At 41.0% G+C, this 25871-nt stretch overlaps 2 protein-coding genes across 5 annotated transcripts in view; both read right to left on the bottom strand.

Annotated features, from left to right (window-relative positions):
• f5 (coagulation factor V) overlaps nt 1–15625 on the bottom strand; it is a 102951-nt gene extending 87326 nt beyond the window's left edge. For 2 of the 4 annotated variants that reach the window (XM_072260413.1, XM_072260412.1), the window contains exons 1-3: nt 15228–15605; nt 14956–15050; nt 14685–14807 (exon numbers count right to left, since the gene is read on the bottom strand). In XM_072260413.1, the coding sequence (XP_072116514.1) occupies nt 14685–14807; nt 14956–15050; nt 15228–15355 (346 nt within the window). In that variant the 5' untranslated portion in view covers nt 15356–15605. Of the gene's footprint in view, nt 1–14684; nt 14808–14955; nt 15051–15227 lie in introns of all 4 variants that reach the window. The other 2 variants (XM_072260414.1, XM_072260415.1) reach the window with 2 other exon arrangements.
• Nucleotides 15626–22876: 7251 nt separating this feature from the next.
• The window catches only part of atg3 (autophagy related 3), a 47424-nt gene continuing 44429 nt past the window's right edge, over nt 22877–25871 (bottom strand). Inside the window, exon 11 of the mRNA XM_072260428.1 lies at nt 22877–23321. Coding sequence (XP_072116529.1) covers nt 23240–23321 — 82 coding nt within the window. The 3' untranslated portion in view covers nt 22877–23239. The remainder of the gene's footprint in view (nt 23322–25871) is intronic.

Raw genomic sequence — 25871 nt, forward strand, 5'->3', positions numbered from 1 at the left:
GACCAAATCCAGAAAATGCCTTTTAAGTACCACTTTATGAGTTATGCCTAAGTTAAATAATGAATGCTTCTTTTGAAGTTTAATGAGAAACACACACTGTTAATCAAATATAAAAGGCAGCAAGTATAACAGAATTAAACTATCAAAGCATTTCTAATTAATGCATTAGCCTGCAATCATTCCCCCGCACCTATTCCAAATGTTGGTTGTTTAGCAACAACTTCTAAAGGAGACTAAGCTCCATATATTGTAATTATTAGTAATGGTTTCAGCCTTTAGCAATTGAAAAAGTTGACTTCAAACATTGTAAAGAAATCCTTTCTAAAGAAATTTATTTTTGCAGAAAAGATTTTAAAATTAATCTATTAAACTAGATCAGAAATGAAGGAAGACTCAAATTTTGAGGCTATCTTACAGATTGAGAGAGAAGCCAAACAAAGGTGTGGCATTCTGTGTCACTAGCTCAGTCCTGGGAATCACTGAGGCATTTGAATTAGAATCAGGATCAGAATCATTTGTACTAAATCATTAAATTCTCTCAGAGTGGCCGATAATTTCAAAACTAGGACACACCAGTTTAAAAAGTTAATTCTACTCGGGAAGATTTTTTTTAGAAATTTCTGAATTTTTCAGATTTTTCAGAAATAACATACTTCTCATGTTCCTGTAATGGCCCAATTATTTTCAAATGATATTTGCAGTGGTACATTTTTAACTGGGCTTACATAAATAATATATCTGTATAAGAATGCAAAGAAGCAAAAACTAGCCTTGACTACTATAAATAATTACTAGTGGTATGAGTTTTGGCCCCTTTCCTGTACACACAGTTGTTTCAACATTAGGCAGGTGCTCAAAAACAAATAAACAGCTTGCACTTCTTAGTATTTACAAAGAACACGGAGCAACATTGTGCAGTAATCAAATTAATTCTGTACTACAAGGTATTACAAAATTTGCTGTGAAAGACTTTCACTTATCAGGAAGTTAGATGCTAATTGAAAATACTGTCACAGAAAATTAGAAAGCTATCATAGTCGATAAGCAAGGGATTCTACATGCTTTTGAGTCTCTGCAGAGATTTCAGATATGTAATTTGACATAACAAGTCATGTAACCTTCTGTAATTTAAATATAGACAGGAACGTAAGACCAGCTGATAAAGGAAATCTAATGCTACTGAAATTCAAACTTCTAAGCTCAATGATTGGTAGCACAAAAGCAATGTTTATGTCAATGTTAGAAGAAAACAGGATTTAGTTTCTGTGTTTAACATTGGAGAAACGGGAGGTGGGGAGAGATAGGTGATGAGAATGGGAAAAGAATAAAATTGGGATTGCTTGGGCTTAATGTAAATGGTTATTTGACTGTTGTCCTGACAACCAGTCCTGACAAAGGGTCTCGGCCCGAAACGTCGACTGTACCTCTTCCTAGAGATGCTGCCTGACCTGCTGCGTTCACCAGCAACTTTGATGTGCGTTGCTTGAATTTCCAGCATCTGCAGAATTCCTCGTGTTTGCATTTGACTGTTAGTAGTCTTAGTGAAATGAAGAGCCTATTTTGTGCAATGATTCATGTAACATGTAATATACAGATGTACTGTGACTAGACACTTAAAATTTTTGATTCATGTAAGTACATAGACTTTTGACTCTTTGATACACACGCAGCTTCCCAGAATCTCCAAATTCCTCACGTGCACACTTAAAGCCTAACATGACTGGAGAGGAAATTGAGGAACAGGCAATGCATCTTTAGTAAATGTGGCACTATACAAATAGCCTTGATTCGTAATGCTTTCAGTATAAAGAAGTACTAGCTGGGTTGTCTAATACTGGCAGTTTATTTACAGTAAGTAGCAGGGAACTTAGAAACGTCAATGTAGAGGATTCATTCACCCTGAAAAGGACAACACAGATGAAGAAGCTGTGAATCAGAATCAGGTTTATCATCACTGCCACATCATGAATCTAACACGAGAGGACATAGGTTTAAGATGCAAGGAGTAACATTTAAGTATCTGAGAAAAAAAGTTTTTCAAAATTGAAGTTGGTGGGTACAAGCTGCCAGAGGTGGAGGTAGAAGTATAAGTATAACCATAGCATATTTAAAGAAACATTGAGAAATGCATAGGAAAGGAACAGTGGGAATATAGGTCAAATATCTGCACCTCAAGGAACTTCAGTTCAGAATTGATGAACTGCAGTCCAAGATTCAAAGACAAATACCAATGATTTGACATTTTGTTCATTGGATGATAATTCTGGTGCTCTATTGAACACATTCGGGCCTTGGTTCCTACACTCTTTTAGCATATCTGGGCCTCTGATTCCACTCTCCCTCTAACACACGAGACTTCATTCTTGCTCTCTTCTTAAACTTACTGGGACTGACCTTAAACTCACCAGGTCCCAAGTCCCCATCCTTCCTTGAAACACTGGGCCTGTTCCCATGCTCCCTCAAAATTTAACAGAGAGTCATTACAAAGTATATCTTACCAATGAGTAACATCTAAGAAAGTGAATTAGAAGTGTGTTGGAGTACAAATTGGAATAACACCCAACAGAGCAGAAAATGCTAGTTGGGTACTGAGTGCATTGGATTAGAGTTACTCTATGCAGAGCAAGTGGGAAAGTTGTGCTTAGTCCATCATCATACTAAATGGCACAGAAGACTTGCTCTATTCCTACTCCTGTTTCCTATGTCCTAACTGTAAATATGCCCAGGTGAGATCACACCTGGAATGTTGTGTATAGGTCTGGCTTCCTTACCAAACGAAAGATTTATTTACAATTCAATGAAGGTTCATCAGATTGATTCCCAGGATGAGAGAATTGTTTTAAGAGAAGAGAGGAAGCAGACTGGTCCTATATACTCTATTTAGGAGAGTGAGAGATTTCATTGAAACATTTGTAAGAAGTTTACATATTACTATTTAATTATGTATGGTTTTATTACTTTTTAATTATTTATGATGCAACTGTAACGAAAACCAATTTCCCTCGGGATCAATAAAGTACGACTATGACTATGACTAAGTTCTTTAGGGGTTTCTCACTGTACATGGAGGGATCATGTCTCCCTGGTTAAAATGTCTAGAACTAGATATAATCTCAAAGGGGGTCAAGAATGAATTTTCTTTACTTAGAGCAGGACTCCCCAATCTTTGTTATGCTAAGGACCAATACATTAAGCAAGGGGTCCATGGACCCCAGGTTAGAAACCCCTGATTTAAATGGTAGGGAATCTTGTACAGTATCCGCACAAGGCTGAGATGTTGTGTATATTCAGAATAGAGACAGATAAGATCTTTGGAATTATGGGAATCAAGTAATACAAGATACTCAAGGTGGTAGATTAACCATACTTTATTGAATAGAGAGCAGGTGCACAGGTCAAAATGACCTCTGCCTGGCTCTATTTCTTCGTATCTCTGCATAGTAATTGCCTTGTGATTGGTCAGAATACTTACAATGCTGGTAGATTTGTTGCAGATGTTTCTGAATCATTTGTTGTATCAGTTAGATGCATGGAAGTGAAATTTTGTTGCATTATTTCAACTATATTTTCACCAAAATGACCCTGTGATTTTGGTCTCTGCAGTCAGAGAGAGAGCATGAACCCATGAAAAGCATCTGCACCAGATACCGTACTTGGTCGAGTACTGAAGACCTGTGCTAATTAACTGGCTGCAGTATTCGCTGAGATCTTTAACCTTTTGCTTCAGCAGTCTGAGTAACCCACCTGCTTCAAGCAAACTTCACTCATATCGGATGAAGGAGCAGAATTATATAGGAGCAGAATTCGGCCACTTGGCCTACTGAGTCTTCCGGCCTTAGACTCCCCCACCATAGAAAACATCCTCTCCACATCCACTCTATTGAGACCTTCTAAGAATCGATAGATTTCAATGAGGTCCCCTCTCATTCTTCCAAATTCCAGCAAGTACAGGTCCAGAGCGATCAAACATTCTGCACATGATAAGCCTTTCAATCTTGGAACCATTTTTGTGAATCCTCTCCAGTATCAGCACATCTTTTCTTAAATAAGGGGCCCAAAACTGCTCACAATACTCCATGTGTGGCCTCACCAGTGTCTTATAAAGCCACAACATTACATCCTTGCTTTTATATTTTAGTCCTCTTGAAATGAATACTAACATTGCATTTGCCTTCCTCAACACTGACTCAACTTACAAATTAACCTTTAGGGACACCTTAGATTTTTGAATTTTCTCCCATTTAGAAAATATTCCTTCTACCAAATGCATGACCGCACACTTCCTGACACTGTATTCCATCTGCCACTTTTTTGCCAATTCTCCTAATCGGTCCAGGTGCTTCTATAGCTTCTCTGTTTCCTCAAAACTACCTCCCCCGCCACCTATCTTTCTGTCATCCACAAATTTAGTCACAAAGAAATCAATTACGTCATCTGGATGGAATTCCATCATCATTGACATATAACATAAAAAAAAAGTGGGCCTAATACCAGCCCTTGTGGAACACCACTAGTCACCGGCAGCCAACCAGTCAAAGCTCCCTTTATTCCTGCTCTGCCTTCTGCCAATCAGCCAATGATCTCTCCATGCTAGTAACTTTCCTGTAATCCCAGAAGCTTTTATCTTGTCAAGCAGCCCCACGTGTGGCACCTTGTCAAAAGCCTTCTGAAAATCCAAATACACAACATCCACCAATTCTCCTTTGTCTATCCTGCTTGTTATTTCTTCAAAGAATTCCAACAGATTTGTCAGGCAAGATTTTCCCTTAAGGAAATCATGCTGACTACAGCCAATTGTATCATGTGTCTCCAAGCACCCCGAAACCACATCCTTAGCAATCAACTCCAACGTCATCCCGACCAGTGAGGTTAGACTAACTGGCGTATAATTTCTTTTCTTCTGCCTCTCTTCCTTCTTGAAGAGTACAGTGACATTTGCAATTTTCCTCTCTTCCAGAACCACACCAGAATCCATTGATCCTTGAAAGGTCATTACTAATGTCTCCACAATTTCTTCAGCCACCTCTTTAAGAATCCTGAGCTGTACACTATCTGGTCCAGGTCACTTATCTACCTTCAGAACTTTTGGATTCCCAAGCACCTTCTCCCTCGTAATGGCAACATAGCAGCACCTGCCTGAGGAGTGTCTTGGATCTGCTCCTATTTGCCTACCATCACAAGAGGTCAACAGCAGATGCATGCCATTTCACTGGCTCTCCATTCAGATCAGGAACATCTGGACAGTGAAGCTGCATACATCAGGATGCTCTTCATTGACTATAGCTCAGCATTTAACACTGTCATCTCCTCAATACTTCCAAATAAGCTTCAAGACCTAAGCCTCGATACCTCCTTGTGTAACTGGATCCTTAATTTTCTCACTTGCAGACCCCAGTCAATATGGATTGACAACATCTCCTTCACAATCACCAATAGCACGGGCGCACCACAAGGCTTTGTGCTCTAATGCCATATTCAAGTTTGCTGATGACACCACTGCTGTTGGCCGACTCACAGGTGGTGACAAATCAACATGGAGGGAAATTGAAATCTGTTTGAGCAATGTCACAACAGCAACCTCTCACTCAATGTCCACAAAAAACACAGATCTAATTATTAACACGAGTATGAAGAAATTGGAAGTTCAAGGCTCGTTAGGGGGTCAAAAGTGGAGAAGGTCACTAACTTTAGATGCTTGGGTGTCATCATATCAAAGGATCTGTCCTGGGATCACCATATAAACACCATTTCAAAGAAGACATGACAGTGCCTCTACTTTCTTAGAAGTTTGTGAGAAATTGGATATTATCAAAAACTCTGACAAACTCCTATAGATGCACAGTGAAGAGTATCCTGACTGGTTGCATCATGGTCTAGTATGGAAACACCGATGCTCTCGAATGGAAAAATCTACAAAAGGTGGTGGATAGGGGCCAATTTTTCACAAGAAAAGCCTTCCCCATAATTGAGCATGTCTACAAGGAGCACTGCCACAAGAAAGCAGGATCCGTCATTAATGTCCCCAACCATCCAGGCCATGCTCTCTTTTCATTGCTACCATTTGTAAGTACAGGAGCCATAGGTACCATACCACTCGGTTCAGAAAAATTTGCTGCCCTTCGACCATCAGGCTCCTGAGCCAGCACAGACATCTTCACTCACCACAACACTGAATACAACCTATGGACTCACTTTCAAAGACTCCACAACTCATGTTCTCAGTATTATTTATTTATTGTTATTATGACCTGTTTCTTCTTGTATTTGTGCAATTTTTTTCGTCTTTGTGTAGTTTTTCCAATGATTCATTGTACAGTACTACTTTTGTTCTTTGGTGAATGCCTGCAAGAAAATGAATCTCAGGGTAGTATTTGGTGGCGTGTACATACTTTGATATAAATTTACTCTGAATTTTGAAAATTATTGTGAGATTATTAAGAGACTACATGTGCCAGTTACTAATATTGACTTGTAATGACTACAAAAGTTGATGAACTTGAGACTATTGATAATGTAGAGGATTTGGAAGCGTATGTAAAGAGGGTAATTGGTGAAGCTTCTTAGTGTAAAATTCCTGTACAGTGGCCATTAGCCCGTTATGACCAACTGTACAAAATATGGTAGACAATGTCAAATCAGTTTTTTTTATTGCAATGGCAAACCAAAGAGATCAAGCACAAGTTCTAAAAGGTGATAATATATTTGCACAAACCTCTCACTCTGAGGTTTTGATAATTCATTTCCAAACAATAAACTATTACAGAAATCATATTTTTCTGACTACAATTTTATTGTACCTACAAAATTAATTTACAGTCATGAAATTGTAGGTAAGTCATATGTCGGACTGAGAACACCATAACATGAATAATTGTGGTAACTGTTTTATTTGTTTGTCGAACTAGTGCTTTTTATTTTGCTCTGGGATCATACAAAAATTTTAAGCACCATTCTCATTTAGCTACAAACATTTGAAACTATGCCAAAGAGTCTCAAATCATTCTGTGATGCTGTCTGTGCTCATAATCTGATTCTTTCTTCGCAAACTGAGGGTAGATGTAAACTCTGCCCGTGCCTCATCCACAATTGCAGTTTTTTCTATTCTATATTAACCAATTGTGTTTTGTCAGTGAATCGTGGATTGCATCCTGGTCTACCTAATTAAGCTTTAATAAATATATTGTCCTTTCAAAGGTATCATTAGTTTTTCAAAGATGAGCTGAATTTTTCCAAGATGAATCAACAGCTAACAATTCAACATTCCATATTTCTACCGTTAGTCTTATCTGTCAAGATACTCGCTGTTATCCAATCACCACTTCCCAATTCAAATTGATTTGAGATAAATAGATCCAAAATGTTATGTTGCAGATCAGCCTGATTGAAGAGGTGTCTTCTGTTCCTATGTTCCAATTAATTTTCTATTTTCATATTTCAATAAGTTAGTACATCCACCAATAAAACTGTAGAAAGAGATTAGAACCTTCAGAAAAGATTCTACTTGACAAGCTTTTTTTTAAATTAATGAGTTATGTTCAAGTAATTAAGCTGCATCAGCTATGAGAAAGCTCCACTTTGATCAAAATGTTGTATCTCGATTTCGTGTTTACATACAGTAAACACAAAATCGATTGCACAATTTTGTTGGTAATGTTTACTGGTTCATGGTTCAACGCCCTTCCTGATAACCTTGTGTGTGGGCCTTTGTATGCTTTCTTTATTAATTAACTGCAAGCCTACGTAATGACGAACAGAATCGTTTCAGCAGTTTGACATGTCACTGGGCATATGCTATAAGATTCTAGCCAAGGTGAATAAGCAGTGCACAAAGAATGAATTTATAACTGAATAATTTTTATACTTTACAACTATCTATTTTAAGGTTTTTAAGTTCTCTGCTTTCTGATATCTGATTCATCATTCAAGAGGCATCTTTTCATGTTAACCCAGAGAAAATTTATCAAGAGGCTACCGAACCTTGACCTAGGAAAGCTAAATCTGGTCACTTCCTCATCAGTTAACATAGAAGAGAATATTTACAGCAATGGATAGCAATAAGGAGAAGCCACCATCCCAGGATACTAAGGCCCTTTTCCAAAAGGAAATCCATTGTTAACTCAAGAGTCAATTATAAACCACTGATTTAAAATATGACCATTAAAACATTAATTAAAACTTCAGAATTTCACAGATATGCTTGCAGAAGGTCAATTTCTAATGAGATAGTAATCAGATGTAGCACCACTTTTGATGGATTTGGTTTGCATATACAAGAATACACCCGAGAGCAGAGACATATTGTGATTATTGTTGGATTTTAACAGAGCAAAAGGGATTAAAGCCATGGGCCACAATATATAGTTAAGTTGCAGGATTTATTGATTCTCTTAAGCTATATAGTGGTCACATCATCTTCTCTCCTCAATCCTACTACTTCCTCTCCACATCCCCCCCCCCCCCCCAACAAGCCCCCAAGTCCTGATGCAGATCGCGGCACCTGCAGTCTCAAGTAAGAGAATTGGAGACGTTTCTGGTTTCTCCTGCTAGCTATTTGTGAGAAGGACTTGTATTGCTTAGGCCACCAAAGAGGCCTTGGTTATTGATCCTTCCAAATGTAAAGTGTAAAGTATTAAATATAAAGGAGGAAGGGCATCCTTCAGTGCTTCTGATAGGTAATATAAGGAATAAATTTGCCTGCAAGTTGTAGGTACTGTATGTTCAAAGGGGAAGTTATTAAACCAAATGCAAAAGTTTAATATGGTGTGTGGTAGTTTTTGTAAATTCATGAATGGCAGGTCAGCAGAAGGGGTATATAGGAAACTGTCAAAAATTTATCCTGAGTGCAGACATAAAGGGCATATAAAAGTTGCACTGTGTGAGCAAGTCTAGTGATTTTTGGATTGTGTGCCCACACTTTTATTTCTGAAGAATGAAGTGAAAAGTGGAATACGAGGGAAAGTGACTATTGTCTAATTTTCTCTTTCTATAACACTCTTCCCCTTTTGGTTTTCCTTTGGGAGCTCACATGAGAATTCAGGGGTGTATTAGGAAAGAAATTAAGGGTATTGACTTGGGGATAATTAGATGATTACACTGTATAGTACAATATTCCCATGTCAGTCCATGAGAAAAGCTAGATACATACAATGTGGTCTGGTTCATGTTCAGTCTGGCTTGCTCCTCAAACTCACCTTTGTAAAGCTAAAATGAAAGTTATAAGGAGAAAAGAGAAACAAAAGAGACTGCAGATGCTGGAATCTGGAGCAGATATAAACTGTTAGAATAACTCATCAGATCAAACAGCAATTGTGGAGGCAAAAGAGGTACGTCAAAACATTTGGCTGAGACCCTGTAAATGAAGCCACATCACAAGCGCTGAATGTAACAGATGAAATTGGAGGAGTTATACATGAATCTGTCTCACCTGGAAAGTCCTCTTTGGGTTCCTAGGTGGTGGTGAGCACAGAACTGTAGGGGTGGGGGGGGGGGGGGCGAGGAGGGATGCGTGGACCAGGAAGTCACAGAGAAACTCCACAGTAAACAGGAAGGTCAGAGAGGGGAAGATGTCTTGGGGTAGAAAGTCATTTCTTCAGACCAGCTGCAGTGCTGATGCAGAAACTAAGAGAAAGGTATGAACAGGTTTCAAGTAGGTATAGTGGAGTTAACACAACTTTATAATAGACTTTGTGGCTAGTTTGTCTCCTGAGATGGAGACAGGGGGAGCCAGAAAGTGAGAGAAATGTCAGAGTTAATCCAGGTGAATTTGAAGGCAGAGTGGAAGCTCTTCTGGAAGAACTCAGAGGGGCCAGGCAGCATCCATAAAGAGAAATGGACAGTCCACTTTTTGAACACTACTTTCCATCTATTGCTGCAGTGTCTTAGGTCATTACAGTGGGGTGAGAAAGTGTGTGAAAAAGCTAATAATACCGACCATGCATTTTAAATGCTTGGACAAGCTCTGATAAACAGAGAAGAGAAAATCTGTAGATGTTGGAAATCCGATCAACACAAACAAAATACTCGAGGAACTCAGCGGGTCAGGCAGCATCGATGGAAAAGAGTACAGTCGATGTTTCGGGCCAAGACCCTTCAAGCAGGACTGGTGAAGAGTCTCCCACCGAAACGTCGACTGTACATCTCCAGTAATAAGTACATCATTTTGGATACTGTTAATGGGGACAACCTACCAGGGACAAGTTACAGTGGTTGCGTATCTGGCACCGAGTTGGGACCCTCAACTCAGAAGGGAAGGAGGGAAAAGAGGAGGGCAGTAGTGTTAGGGGATTCGATAGTTAGGGGGACAGATAAGAGGTCCTGTGGAAGAGATCGAGAATCCCGGATGGTCTGTTGCCTCCCTGGTGCCAAGGTCCGCGATATCTCAAATCGAGTTCTCGGTATTCTCAAGAGGGAGGGTGAGCAGCCGGATGTCATGGTCCATGTGGGGACCAATGACATAGGTAGGAGGAGTGAGGAGGTCCTGAAAGGTAAGCTTAGGGAGTTAGGCGCCAAGTTAAAGGGCGGGACCTCCAGGATAGCAATCTCAGGATTGCTACCAGTGCCACGTGCAGGCGGGTTTAGAAATAGTAAGATAGCGCAGATCAACACGTGGCTGAAGGCATGGTGCAGGAGAAAGGGCTTCAGATTTATAGATATTTGGGCAGTTTTCCAGGGAAGGTGGGACCTGTTCCGGCAGGACGGTTTACATCTGAACTGGAGGGGAACAAATATTCTTGCAGGTAGGTTTGCTAGAGAAGCTCCAGTTGATTTAAACTAGATACAGAGGAGGAGGGGAACCAGAGTGTAGGAACAGATGTAAGGGAGAGGAAGAAAATGAAAATAGTAAAGTTCTTTGCACCATTAGTGACAAACAGAGAGTAAGAGGTGGAGAATTTCTTAAATGCATTTATTTTAATGCTAGGAGCATTATAAGAAAGGTGGATGAGCTTAAAGCATGGATTGATACCTGGAAGTATGATGTGGTAGGTATTAGTGAAACATAGTTACAGCAGGGTTGTGATTGGCAACTAAATATTCCTGGATTTTATTGCTTCAGGTGTGATAGAATCAGAGGGGCAAGAGGGGGAGGTGTTGTGTTGCTTGTCAGAGAAAATATTACAGCGGTGCTCTGGCAGGATAGATTAGAGGGCTCGTCTGGAGAGGCTATTTGGGTGGAATTGAGGAATGTGAAAGGTGCAGTAACACTTATGGTATTATAGACCACCAAATGGGAAGCAAGAATTGGAGGAGCAAATTTGTAAGGAGATAGCAGATATTAGTAGTAGGCACAGGGTTGTGATTGTGGGAGATTTTAATTTTCCACATATGGGGAAGCCCATACTATAAAAGGGCTGGATGATTTGGAGTTTGTAAAATATGTGCAAGATAGTTTTTTGCAGCAATACATAGAGGTACCAATGAGAGAAGGGGCGGTGTTGGATCTCTTGTTAGGGAATGAGATAGGTCAGGTGATGGAGGTTTGTGTTGGGGAGCACTTCGGGTCCAGTGATCACAATAACATTAGTTTCAATATAATTATGGAGAAGGATAGATCTGGACCCAGGGTTGAGATTTTTGATTGGAAAAAGGTTAACTTTGAGGAGATGCGAAAGGATTTAGAAGGAGTGGATTGGGACAATTTATTTTATGGGAAGGATGTAATAGAGAAATGGAGGTCATTTAAAGGTGAAATTTTGAGAGTACAGAATCCTTATGTTCCTGTTAGGTTGAAAGGAAAGGTTAAAAGTTTGAGAGAGCCATGGTTTTCAAGGGATATTGGAAACTTGGTTCAGAGAAAAAGAGAGATCTACAATAAATATAGACAGCATGGAGTAAATGAGGTGCTTGAGGAATATAAAGAATGTAAAAAGAATCTTAAGAAAGAAATTAGAAAAGCTCAAAGAAGATATGAGGTTGCTTTGGCAAGTAAGGTGAAAATAAATCCAAAGGGTCTCTACAGTTATATTAATAGCAAAAGGATAGTGAGGGATAAAATTGGTCCCTTAGAGAATCAGAGCGGATGGCTATGTGTGGAGCCAAAAGAGATGGGGGAGATTCCTAACAATTTCTTTTCTTCAGTATTCACTAAGGAGAAGGATATTGAATTGTGTAAGATAAGGGAAACGGGTAGGGAGGTTATGGAAACTATGATGATTAAAGAAGAAGTACTGGAGCTTTTAAGGAATATACAAGTGGATAAGTCTCCGGGTCCTGGCAGGATATTCCCTAGGACATTCAGGGAAGTCAGTGTGGAAATAGTCGGGGCTCTGACAGAAATATTTCAAATGTCATTAGAAACGGGGATGGTGCCGGAGGATTGGCATATTGCTCATGTTGTTCCATTGTTTAAAAAGGGTTCCAAGAGTAAACCTACCAATTATCGGCCTGTGAGTTTGACGTCAGTGGTGGGTAAATTGATGGAAAGTATTCTTAGAAATGGTATATATAATGCCTGCTTCGCTGCCGCTGCTACTGCGCAATCGAGAATCTCCGGAGACAAAGGCCCCAAATCCTCGGCTTTGTCTATTGCCGGGGCCGGGGTCGAAGCGCTCGGCAGAGATGGTGCTCGATGTCAAAGAGCTGGTCGGAGGCTCGGAGTTTTCGGACGGACTCAGAGTCAGACTGTGGTCGGATGCTTCCAGTATGCTGCATTGGCAAGCTGGCAGCGCTGGAGGTTGACCGTCTGCGTGAGATGATGGGACTTTCAAGAGACTTTGAGATTTTTACCGTGCCATGGTCTGTTCTTAACAAATTACGGTATTGTTTTGCACTGTTGTAACTATATGTTATAATTATGTGGTTTTTGTTAGTTTTTAAGTCAGTTCGTCATGCGTTTCTGTGTTTTTTCTGGAAAAACATTGTATAATTTCTTAATGCATGCATTACTAAATGACAATAAAAGAGGACAGCGTGTCCTCATAATCTAAATCTAAAAATCTAATTACGTATCTGGATAGACAGGGTCTGATTAGGAACAGTCAACATGGATTTGTGCGTGAAGGTCATGTTTGACAAATCTTATTGAATTTTTTGAAGAGGTTACTAGGAAAGTTGACAAGGGTAAAGTGGTGGATGTTGTTTATATGGACTTCAGTAAGGCCCTTGACAAGGTTCCACACGGAAGGTTAGTTAGGAAGGTTCAATCTTTAGGTATTTATATTAAAGTAGTAAAATGGATTCAGCAGTGACTGGATGGGAGACGCCAGAGAGTAGTGGTAGATAACTGTTTGTCAGATTGGAGGCCAGTGTCTACTGGTGTGCCTCAGGGATCTGTACTGGGTCCAATGTTACTTGTCATATGCATTAATGATCTGGATTATGGGGTGGTAAATTGGATTAGTAAGTATGCAGATGATACTAAGATAGGTGGAGTTGTGGATAATGAAGTAGGTTTTCAAAGCTTGCAGAGAGATTTAGGCCAGTTAGAAGAGTGGCTGAAAGATGGCAGATGGAGTTTAATGCTGATAAATGTGAGGTGCTACACTTTGGTAGGACTAATCAAAATAGGTCATACATGGTAAATGGTAGGGCATTGAACAATGCAGTAGAACAGAGGGATCTAGGAATAATGGTGCATAATTCCCTGAAGGTGGAATCTCATGTGGATAGGGTGGTGAAGAAAGCTTTTGGTATGCTGGCCTTTATTAATCAGAGCATTGAGTATAGGAGTTGGGATGTAATGTTGAAATTGTACAAGGCTTTGGTGAGGCCAAATTTAGAGTATTGTGTATAGTTTTGGTCACCAAATTATAGGAAAGTGGTCAACAAAATAGAGAGAATATAGAGAAGGTTTACTAGAATGTTACCTGGGTTTCATCACCTAAGTTATAGAGAAAGGTTGAACAAGTTGGGTCTTTATTCTTTGGATCGTAGAAGGTTGAGGGAGGACTTGATAGAGGTATTTAAAATTATGAGGGGGATAGATAGAGTTGATGTGGATAGGCCTTTTCCATTGAGAGTGGGGGAGATTCAAACGAGAGGACAGGAGTTGAGAGTTAAAGGGCAAAAGTTTAGGGGTAACTTGAGGGGGAACTTCTTTACTCAGAGTGGTAGCTGCGTGGAACGAGCTTCCAGCAGAAGTGGTTGAGGCAGATTGGGCGTTGTTATTTAAAGTTAAATTGGTTAACTATATGGACAGGAAAGGAATGGAGGGTTATGGGCTGAGGGCAGGTCGGTGGGACTAGGTGAGAGTAAGAGTTCCGCACGGACTAGAAGGGCCGAGATGGCCTGTTTCCGTGCTGTAATTGTTATATGGTTATATATGGTCTGATAAACAGAGACCTTTAACAACCCAAACTGATTCCTCCTGGTATAAAAAGTATTTAAATTTAAAAAAAACTTGAAAATGAGTTTAAGATCAAGTAAAATAAAAGAAGCAAGCAACGACCTGCAGAGGGGGTCTGGGCCCCGCACAATCGCGAAACATAGAACCTGCAGTTGGTGCATATACCCACTTCCCTGCAGTTTTAATGCCCAAGCTGAGGTTCTCGTAAGATGTAAGATTTGGCACTGTCCTTAAAAAAAATAGAACTGCGTACATTCATAGAAGCAGGTCTCTGCCAATGAAATTTGTAAATAAAGCAACTTAAATTCCGCGTAAATCACTGCGTTGTTATTAAGAAGGACCTCGGAGGGATAGGAGGTTTCACACATGGACTCGCTGAACAAAAAGTTAAATCCAAGCTTACCATCAGTGGATTTTTCGTCGGAGATTCCTTGAGGGCGAATATTGAAAGGACAAGAAGCCTTATTCTTGAAATGGACTTTTAAAACGTCGCCTACCTCTGCACGTAACGTGGGTCCCAGTAGACCTGCAATAATCCCCCAAAGTAAAGCGAAAAATTATGAAAATTAATCATGGATACGTAAACGTACTTTGTCCCCGTTTTTAACCGTAATAACTATTCATGGTATTCAACTCGATTTTGACAATTGATTTTACGCTGCAATTTTCGTTACCTCTCCACTTGGGGCCAACCTTTTCTTGGGTGAAGTCAGAGTCATGATATTCCTTGTAAACGGCCTTCAGAAACGATTTTGTTTCTGCTAACGAGCTGAAAACACACCGTCCAGAAAATGCATTAACTCACCCCTCTAAAGGCGAAATAATTCGTACCATCACAATTGCATAGAAAGCGGATTCTTCGCTGAACCACGAATTGGTTCATTTCGATGAGTTCATATTTACGTGTAACAATAGAAAACGAGGGTAACAAAACGTGAATACTAACCTTTCTGTTCCTTTTCTGGAATAAACCCACTTAATGTCAACAGCAGCTACACGATACAGTCTCACTGCTGCCAAGCCTCCGTGTATTATACATGAAATCAGCAGCAACAGCGAGGAGCAGCGTTTCATGATCTTCACTCGTGCCCCGAAAACTTCCGTCCTGAAAGTCCACAAACGGGCTCGGTTTTTATTTGAAGCCCGACGCGCGCCTTGCTTGCCGCTGTGGTGCGTTACACGCAATTCCTAAATCTCTTCTGCACCGCAGGAGGACATAAAATAACAAAGCGTGTGGATTATCAACACACAAACACACACACAGAGTCACATGCCTCTAGGTAAATACAGGCACGCTTCCCATGTACCAGATTTGTTCTGTGGGGCTTAATATTCCGTTTCTCCCGTAACTTCATTGCAACATCGGCCAAATGAGCTCACAGGGGAAAACTACAAGCAGATAAGCAACCCAATGTGCGCCTTGTAGAGGCCCAACAAAGGCCTCTCATGTCGATGAGATCAGATGCCCAATCCTCTGAATAATGCCATGGATATGAAGATGAAAGCTCACAGGATCAAACAAGACATCGACATTATTAAAAGTTAGTTGATCGAATGTAATTTTAGTCTTTCCTAATGTTCAGCTGTGCTTCTCAAACCTACTTCCCTGTCATGGAAAGTGGAAACGGGTAAAGCCAGCCTGCCAACAGGGCTCTGGTGAAGCTGTATAGGTCGAGCCTCTGTACAGTGGATACAATGGATTACAGAAACATTGATGAACTCCAGACATCCCTCCTCTTCCAGAAGTTTCGGGAGTCTCCTGCATATTGATGGCAGCTCCCTGACACCCGCAAATTATATACAATATCCCGCAAATGGGGGAGGGGGAGGGGGAGGGATGACAGTGTTGCTCGCTGCACTGTTTGCTACAGTGACTTTTCTATTGCCCATGGTGGGTTAAAATGTAAGACATGGTGAAGTGAGTTTAACAGGTGTCATTCATTCATTAGCATAGCTAACATTATTTAAACTAGCTGGCTAGCTGCTAAGGAGCTACTCTATTGATGTCCTACGTGATGAAACCAAGCTCCCTGTAGACTTGCTTAAAGTTATAATAAAATAAAAAACAACTCCATTATAATATAAGTACATAGAAACATAGAAAATAGGTGCAGGAGTAGGCTATTCGGCCCTTCGAGCCTGCACCGCCATTTATTATGATCATGGCTGATCATCCAACTCAGAACCCTGCCCCAGCCTTCCCTCCATACCCCATGATCCCCGTAGCCACAAGGGCCATATCTAACTCCCTCTTAAGTATAGCCAATGAACTGGCCTCAACTGTTTCCTGTGGCAGAGAATTCCACAGATTCACCACTCTCTGTGTGAAGAAGTTTTTCCTAATCTCGGTCCTAAAAGGCTTCCCCTTTATCCTCAAACTGTGACCCCTCGTTCTGGACTTCCCCAACATCAGGAACAATCTTCCTGCATCTGGCCTGTCCAATCCCTTTAGGATTTTATACGTTTCAATCAGATCCCCCCTCAATCTTCTAAATTCCAACAAGTACAAGCCCAGTTCATCCAGTCTTTCTTCATATGAAAGTCCTGCCATCCCAGGAATCAATCTGGTGAACCTTCTTTGTACTCCCTCTATGGCAAGGATGTCTTTCCTCAGATTAGGGGACCAAAACTGCACACAATACTCCAGGTGTGGTCTCACCAAGGCCTTGTACAACTGCAGTAGTACCTCCCTGTTCCTGTACTCGAATCCTCTTGCTATAAATGCCAGCATATTTTAATGTCACATTTTCGGCATATACCCAACTTGGCTTACAGATTAGACAAAATCACTAAACAAATTATTACATACACCCTTGGAGGTCGACCGGGGAGGGGGGGGAGGGGGGGTGCTACCTCCTTGAAATGAGTTTTTGCAGGGTGGGATGTCTGTGAACTCTAGCCATACCATCGGCTTTAGACGATGGGGATGCGATGTGATTAATGGCCTATGCTCCACATGGAGCTACGAGCCTAAGAACGTTCAGCTGCAAGACTCTCTCATACTACTGATGGTCAATAAGCAGACGAAGCTATAAAGAAACTGAGCAAAGTGGAGGTGGAGTGATAGGAATTAGGCATTGTCAGGGAACAAGTGTAAACTGACATGCTTTTGGAGGGTCCTGATAAAAGGTCTCAACTCGAAATATCAATTTTCTATTTTCCTCGATAAATGCTGTCTTCCAGCATTGTGTGTTGTTCTATATTTCTGGCATCTGGAGTTTCTTGTTTGGATGATCCATGCTGTTGGACAGCATCATCTGATGGGCGGCATGCAAATAACAAATAGGCTGTCAGAAGCAGGTCATTGGGTGAAAGCGAAGGTGAGCAGACAGGTAGTGCAGAGCACCTCTGTAGCCACTCCCCTAAATAATAAGTTTACCATCCTGGATACTGTTGGCAGGGATGACCGACCAGTTGTGAGCCACGGTGGCAGAGCCTCCGGCACTGAGTCTGACCCGGTGGTGCAGAGAAGAGGAGACTGTTGTCATTGGAGACTCTATAGTCAGGGGAGCAGACAGGAGATTTTGTGGACATCAGAAGGACACCCATATGGCTTGTTGCCTCCCGGGTGCCAGGGTCCGGGATGTCTCTGACCAGGTGCACGACATCCTGGTATGAGAGGGAAAGCAACCAGAAGTCGTGATACATGTTGGTACCAATGACATAGGCAGGAAGAGGGATGAGGTCCTGAAGTGTGAGTTTCAGGAACTAGGCAGAAGGCTGAAGAACAGGACCTCAAGGGTGGCGTTCTTAGAATTGCTTCCAGTGCTATGTGACAGTGATGGTAAGAATTGGAGGAGATGGCAGTTGAATGCGTGGCTGAGGAGTTGGTGCAGGGAGCAGGCTTTTAGATTTTTGGATCATTGGGATCTTTCTGGGGAAGGTGGGACCTGTACAGATTGGATGGGTTGTACCTGAACTCGAGGGGGAGCAATATCCTTGCAGGTAGGTTTGCTAGCATGGTTTGGGAAGGTTTAAACTAATTTGCAAGAGGGATGGGACCCGGAGCAAAAGAGCAGTGAAAGACGCGCATGGAGTAAAGCCAGTTCTAACATACAGAGAGGCTTTGAGGAAAGAGAAGCAGAATAAACGGTGTAAAGGTAGTAAGGTAGAAGGGCTAAAATGTGTGTACCTCAATGCAAGCAGCATCAGGAACAAAGGTGATGAACTGAGAGCTTGGACACATACATGGAATTATGATGTAGTGGCCATTACAGAGACTTGGCTGGCACCAGGGCAGGAATGGATTCTCAATAATCGTGGATTTCAGTGCTTTAAAAGGGATAGAGTGGGGAAGGGGGGGGGGAGGAGGGGTGGCATTACTGGTCAGGGATACTATTACAGCTACAGAAAGGGTGGGTAATGTAGCAAGATCCGCTTTTGAGTCAGTATGGGTAGAAGTCAGGAACAGGAAGGAGCAGTTACTCTACTGGGGGTATTCTATAGGTCCCCTGATAGCAGCAGAGATATAGAGAAGCAGATTGACAGGCAGATTTTGGAAAGGTGCAAAAATAACAGGGTTGTTATCATGGGTGACTTTAACCTCCCTAATATTGATTGGCACCTGATTAGTTCCAAGGGTGTAGATGGGGCAGAGTTTGTTAAGTGTGTCCAGGACGGATTCCTGTCACAGTATGTGGACAGGCCAACTAGGGGGAATGCCATACTTGATCTAGTACTAGGTAATGAACCAGGTCAGGTCACAGATCTCTCAGTGGGTGAGCATCTGAGGGACAGTGACCACCACTCCCTGGCCTTTGGCATTATCATGGAAAAGGATAGAATCAGAGAGGACAGGAAAATTTTTAATTGGGGAAGGGCAAATTATAAGGCTATAAGGCTAGAACTTGCGGGTGTGAATTGGGATGATGTTTTTGCGGGGAAATATACTATGGACATGTGGTCAATATTTAGAGATCTCTTGCTGGATGTTAGGGATAAATTTGTCCCGGTGAGGAAGATAAAGAATGGGAGGGTGAAGGAACCATGGGAGACAAGTGAGGTAGAAAATCTAGTCAGGTGGAAGAAGGCAGCATACATGAGGTTTAGGAAGCAAAGATGAGATGGGTCTATTGAGGAATATAGGGAAGCAAGAAAGGAGCTTAAGGGGTTGAGAAGAGCAAGAAGGGGGCATGAGAAGGCTTTGGCGAGTAGGGTAAAGGAAAACCCCAAGGCATTCTTCAATTATGTGAAGAACAAAAGGATGACAGGAGTGAAGGTAGGACCGATTAGAGATAAAGGTGGGAACATGTGCCTGGAGGCCGTGAAAGTGAGTGAGGTCCTCAATGAATACCTCTCTTCAGTATTCATCAATGAGAGGGAACTTGATGATGGTGAGGACAATATGAGTGAAGGTGATGTTCTGGAGCATGTTGATATTAAGGGAGAGAAGGTTTTGGAGTTGTTAAAATACATTAGGACGGATAAGTCCCCGGGGCCTGACAGAATATTCCCCAGGCTGCTCCACGAGGCGACGGAAGAGATTGCCGAGCCTCTGGCTAGGATCTTTATGTCCTCGTTGTCCACAGGAATAGTACCGGAGGATTGGAGAGAGGTGAATGTTGTCCCCTTGTTTAAAAAAAGGTAGTAGGGATAGTCTGGGTAATTATAAACCAGTGAGCCTTACATCTGTAGTGGGAAAGCTGTTGGAAAAGATTCTTAGAGATAGGATCTATGGGCATTTAGAGAATCATGGTCTGATCAGGGACAGTCAGCATGGCTTTGTGAAGGGCAGATCCTGTCTAACAAACCTGATAGAGTTCTTTGAGGAGGTGACCAGCCATATAGATGAGGGTAGTGCAGTGGATGTGATCTATATTGATTTTAGTAAGGCATTTGACAAGGCTCTACACGGTAGGCTTATTCAGAAAGTCAGAAGGCATGAGATCCAGACAAGTTTTGGCCAGGTGGATTTAGAATTGGCTTGCCTGCAGAAGGCAGAGGGTCGTGGTGGAGGGAGTACATTCAGATTGGAGGATTGTGACTAGTGGTGTCCCACAAGGATCTGTTCTGGGACCTCTACTTTTCGTGATTTTTATTAACTACCTGGATGTAGGGGTAGAAGGGTGGGTTGGCAAGTTTGCAGGCGACACAAAGGTTGGTGGTGTTGTAGATAGTGTAGAGGATTGTCAAAGATTGCAGAAAGACATTGACAGGATGCAGAAGTGGGCTGAGAAGTGGCAGATGGAGTTCAGCCTGGAGAAGTGTGAGGTGGTACACTTTGGAAGACAAACTCCAAGGCAGAGTACAAAGTAAATGGCAGGATACTTGGTAGTGTGGAGGAGCGGAGGGATCTGGGGGTACATGTCCACAGATCCCTGAAAGTTGCCTCACAGGTAGATAGGGTAGTTAAGAAAGCTTAGGGGGTGTTAGCTTTCATAAATCGAGGGATTAGAGTTTAAGAGTCCCGATGTAATGATGCAGCTCCATAAAACTCTGGTTAGGCCACACTTGGAGTACTGTGTCCAATTCTGGTTGCCTCACTATAGGAAGGATGTGGAAGCATTGGAAAAGGTACAGACGAGATTTACCAGGATGCTGCCTGGTTTAGAGAGTATGCATTATGATCAGAGATTAAGGAAGCTAGGGCTTTACTCTTTGGAGAGAAGGATGATGAGAGGAGACATGATAGAGGTGTACAAGATAATAAGAGGAATAGATAGAGTGGATAGCCAGCGCCTCTTCCCCAGGGCACCACTGCTCAATACAAGAGGACACAGCTTTAAGGTAAGGGGTGGGAAGTTCAAGGGGGATATTAGAGGAAGGTTTTTTTACTCAGAGAGTGGTTGGTGCGTGGAATGCACTGCCTGAGTCAGTGGTGGAGGCAGATACACTAGTGAAGTTTAAGAGACTACTAGACAGGTATATGGAGGAATTCAAGGTGGGGGGTTATATGGGAGGCAGGGTTTGAGGGTCGGCACAACATTGTGGGCCGAATGGCCTGTAATGTGCTGCAGTATTCTATGTTCTATGACTGTTTGTGAAATGGGGGTTGTGGGCTTAGACAGCAAAACAGGCAGTTATGAAAGAGGAAACGTTACCAATAGTTATAATTGGTTTCAACCTAACAACTCTCGAAAAGTAGGACATTAATAGAAGATCAAGGGCATCCACAGCTAGAGAGGTTAGCAATTGGACAGTAGGTTAGAAAACAAAATGTAGTCAATCATCATTTTCTGAAGGGATGACATTAGCAGGTAGAACATTTTAAAGCTTAGAGGAATCAGGATGGAGAAAGTTGTTTTATAGGTAAGCCAACCTCAAGGCATTTGAATAGTAGGGACTAGGAAAAAAATAATTTTAGATTCAAGCATTCACATTCAGTATATGTATTCTTAAAAATACTTAGCCATTTCCATATCATTTAAAAACATGTTTACCACAATATGGCTGTTAGAATCTCAGTGATATACCAAAGCAAAAGATTACTTGGTAGATGTTGGGCATGCATTGGGAATTTATGAAATTTCAAATAGCTTTGGCACACTGCTTATAAATCTCAGTCAAAAAGAGCACAGAATGCTGGAGTTAATTATAACTACACTGGCACAGTAGGAGTTTTGTTCCTGAGATTAAATGGCATTTTTTTTTGGCCAGAAACCTTGCATATACATAAATAACAATGTTTCATTCATTATCAGCATATTTCCATCGAGTATTGAGGAAGAATATTGTGAAATTAGGATTGTGGAAGACATAAGAGTGTACAAGTGTAATGCCAGGAAAATTCTGGGCATGTTAGAACATCTAATTTACCTTTAATTTGATACAGCTAAAATTTGGTAGCTTGAGTTTGTTATAGCCAGGGGTGGTAATGGGGATAAGCTCCCACTACCCATTAAATGCTCCCATTGGTGTGAGCCTCAAATAGCCTCTGACAACCAAGTCCAGCTCCTGTCCTTTACATGTGGCTTAAGCTGCTAAGCCCAGCAGAACCATTTCTACTGACAGGAGGAGCAGCAAAGGTGGGCTACTGGTGCCTTAAAAATCAGTCTCTTCAGGCAGATGAGGCCTGTTAGCTGTGATTGGCAGCTCATCTAGGAGAAGGAAAACTCTCATCTCACCCCTCCACTGCCTTGCGGCTCTTACCCACTCAAGGTTTCAGGAGTAAACCTAGAGGGAAAAACCTGGAGCCGGAGTCCCAATGGCATTCTTGACTGGCAACTCCTCTGACCCGTTTCTTTGGGTTCATTTGATGCACAGAGAGGGGGAGCTTGTTACATGAACAGCTCGCTCTACATATTGTACCATCCTGGCTTGCATATCTGGACAGCTAAACTGCAATATCCATGGTTGACCCTGACCAACTGAAGCCTCTGAAAGTTTGGAAGCATAGCTATACACATTACTTGTGAAATGTTGTAGATATTACAATATACTTAATGAATGGAAAAATTTAAGACAAAACAATAAGTCATCAGATCACGGTGCCAAATAACACATTTAGCATCCTCCTCCAGTTTCATATTTAAAAACTCTAGTCTACCCTGCTTGGTTGTGTAATGCTAGTTCATTCACAATGTCCCCCATCCCAATTGTAGCAAAGATGAATTGTCCTTTAGCTGAAAGACAAGAGTTTATTTTTCACAGAAGATAAAACATTAAAGTTTTGGCATATTTTTTTTATTTGTATTCTGCAAATATAAACAAGTTTAATTGAGGTAAACATCTTATTGTCAAAAAGCAATGGAAACATGAATTACAGTCTGCATTTGATTAAGTAGCTTACTCAAAGGTAGAACAAGGGACCACAAAATGTAGGTTTCATGGAAAAAATGTCTTTATATTGACCAGTTCTTAGCAATCTCATTATAGAACTTTTTTTGAAAGGGAATTGAATTTGAACAAGCAATGGTCAGAATTAGAGTGACTAAACTGTTAGCTATGATTGAAAGGCAGTAGCATTTTGCCAGCCCAGAATTTATTCTGAGAATGTTTTGATTACATAAACCTTTGGAGTTACATGGTGAAGTGCCTTGTGTAATCATATTCAATGGTTGGAATGACTGCTTGAACAAATTTCAAAAATATAAGTAGGTACCTGGAAAATAATAAGTTAAGGAAACATATCAACCCATACAATTGTACAATTCATTTTGTTTTAATTGCAAATACTTAAACATTAAGACTTAATATTTCTTTGAACTCAGCAATATTCAAATGTTGTTTTTCATGACGGCTAATTCAAACTTCCTCAGCCCTCAGCAGAGACAGAATTGAAGAGGCGAATATCTAAGTTAAAGGGGGAACTATACAATGCAAGGTGACCCTAGGTGTTAAAAAATTCTCATGCATCATTAATAACTTCACTGTCACCTCGCTGATTTAAAATATGATGATGCAATGATGGAGTAGGCATTTTACAGAGTACAGGTCATCCCCGGGTTACAAATGCATCAGCGGGTTGGATTTGCTGGGTGCTGTGAGGCAGCAGGTATCTGCCATGTGGTAACTCAAGTTAGTGAAAATATCTGAATGGTTAAGCTAAATGCTCTGGTTTAACCACATGCTGCCCATGGTTAGTCGTGGTCTATATTAAAATATAGTGCTGGGTGACTACATTTCCAATTTACAAACAGTTCTCAAGATCAAAGCCCTGTTGTAATCTGGGGAAAACTTGAAAATATCCTATCCGGAGCCAAACAGTGAGGTACAGAAAAGCAGGCTCAAACCCAGATGTCACTGCATAATTAGATACATAGTTTTAATTTTTTTTCAACCATTTCTATTATTTACCCAGTATTCTCCTGTTTAATCACCAATTTCAGAGGCAAACTGGCTTGTCTTGGTATTTCCTTATGGTAAATCTGAATTAGAATCAAAGTGGAACTTGCTATTCTTCATGGATTTAGAACTTCTCAAATGTAGCTAAAGTAGCTTTAAAACATGTAACATAATTACAGTATAGTTTTCAGCTTCCAATTCTATTAACAAAGGTGATAACTTACAGGTCCAAGTCTGTAGCTTGGCTAGACGATCATTTGTGCAGTAGAGTATTACAGTTACCTGGTTTAGAATCTGAATTACTGAATGTCTTGAAATGCCCAAGTTCAGAATCCCCATTGTCAATTATACCATCCTGGAAGCTCAAGTGCAAGTACATCCAAGCCTATTCCATACTGCAATCAATATTTTCATTAGCTACTCAATAGGTAAATGAATAAAGTTTCTGTTTTTACTAATAAAAAGTACAAGGAGACCCACAAATGCCTCTATGTTTAAAGCAGTAAAGTTTGCGTGTGTACAGTAAATATATTCAAGCCAGCAGGGACCACTCTCACTTGGAGTTGTTAATTTCTGTCAACTTCTGTTGCTACTTGATTCTTCGACCCCTGTTCACTCTTCCTTTTATCAATTCTCACTTCTTCAAATCTATTCTCTTCCTCCCTCCCCATCCCATACACACAACATTTTACTCAATTTTTTTTTAGCTTTGGGAATCCCAGCAGCCAAATCTGACAGTTTATTTCCTCTCGTTGGAGAAGCCGACACACAAAGCAGAAGTGGCAAGAGTTAGCCAGAATATATCCAATTTGTTTGTTGCAGGAGGACAACATAGGTAGGGGAAGTGAAATAAATATGTCAAAACCCCTTTGTTTTTATTCCAATTATCTGTACTGTTTCTTACACATGAATGATAAATAACCATTTGCACACATTAGTCCATCACTGCTTATGCTTGATCCACTCAGATCCTGAAACTAAGCATCCCTCAGCAGTTACAACAAATAACAAATGGCTTGCCATTCTGCCCAAGTGTGCAGGATCAGGGCAGGTTAATAAGCCTGGCAGTACACCACTGGTGTAGTTGGGAAAGCTGCTCTTGCAAAAAACATTGTGGAGATGTATGAAAAGCAAAACACTTCAAATACTGGAAGACTGAAATAAAAATGGAAAATGGTAGAGGCATTCTTCAGGTCAGATAACATCTGATGAGAAGATAGCAGAGTTAATGTTTCATAGTGACTGGAAAAGTGAGAAAAGTTTATTTTAAGTAGAAGAGAAAAAAGAAAGTGGAAATAATAAGAACAATAACTGATCAAGAGAATACAAATGAAATAAATGTCCTTGGTGCCATTTTAGAGTCAGTGGTGAGGGCTTGTTCATACTGGCAGAGATTGGTAGATTCTTGTTTGGTCAGGGCATGAAGGGAAATGCGAAGAAGGCAGGAGATTGGGACTAAGAGTAAAATTAGATCAGCCATGATGAAATGGCAGAGAGGACTTGATGGGCCAAATTGCCTATTTCTGCTCCTCTATCTTATGGTCATCACCGAGTCATGGCTGAAAAAAGATCGTGGTTGGGAGCTTAGCATCCAAGGATACACATTGTATCGAAAGGAAAGGCAGGTAGGCAGAGGGGGTGGGTGGCTTTGTTGGTAAAAATTGAAAACAAATCTCTAGAAAGAGGTGACACAGTATTGGAAGATGTAGAATCCTTGTGGGTAGAGTTAAGAAACTGCAAAGATAAAAAGACAGTGATGGGAATTATATACAGGCCTCCAAACAACAGCCAGGATGTGGGCTACAAATTATAACGGAAGATAGGAGACACCTGTCAAAAGGGCAATGTTAAGATAGTCATAGGGATT

This window comes from Mobula birostris, chromosome 6 (assembly GCF_030028105.1).
Source record: "Mobula birostris isolate sMobBir1 chromosome 6, sMobBir1.hap1, whole genome shotgun sequence".
Taxonomy (NCBI): Eukaryota; Metazoa; Chordata; class Chondrichthyes; order Myliobatiformes; family Myliobatidae; genus Mobula; species Mobula birostris.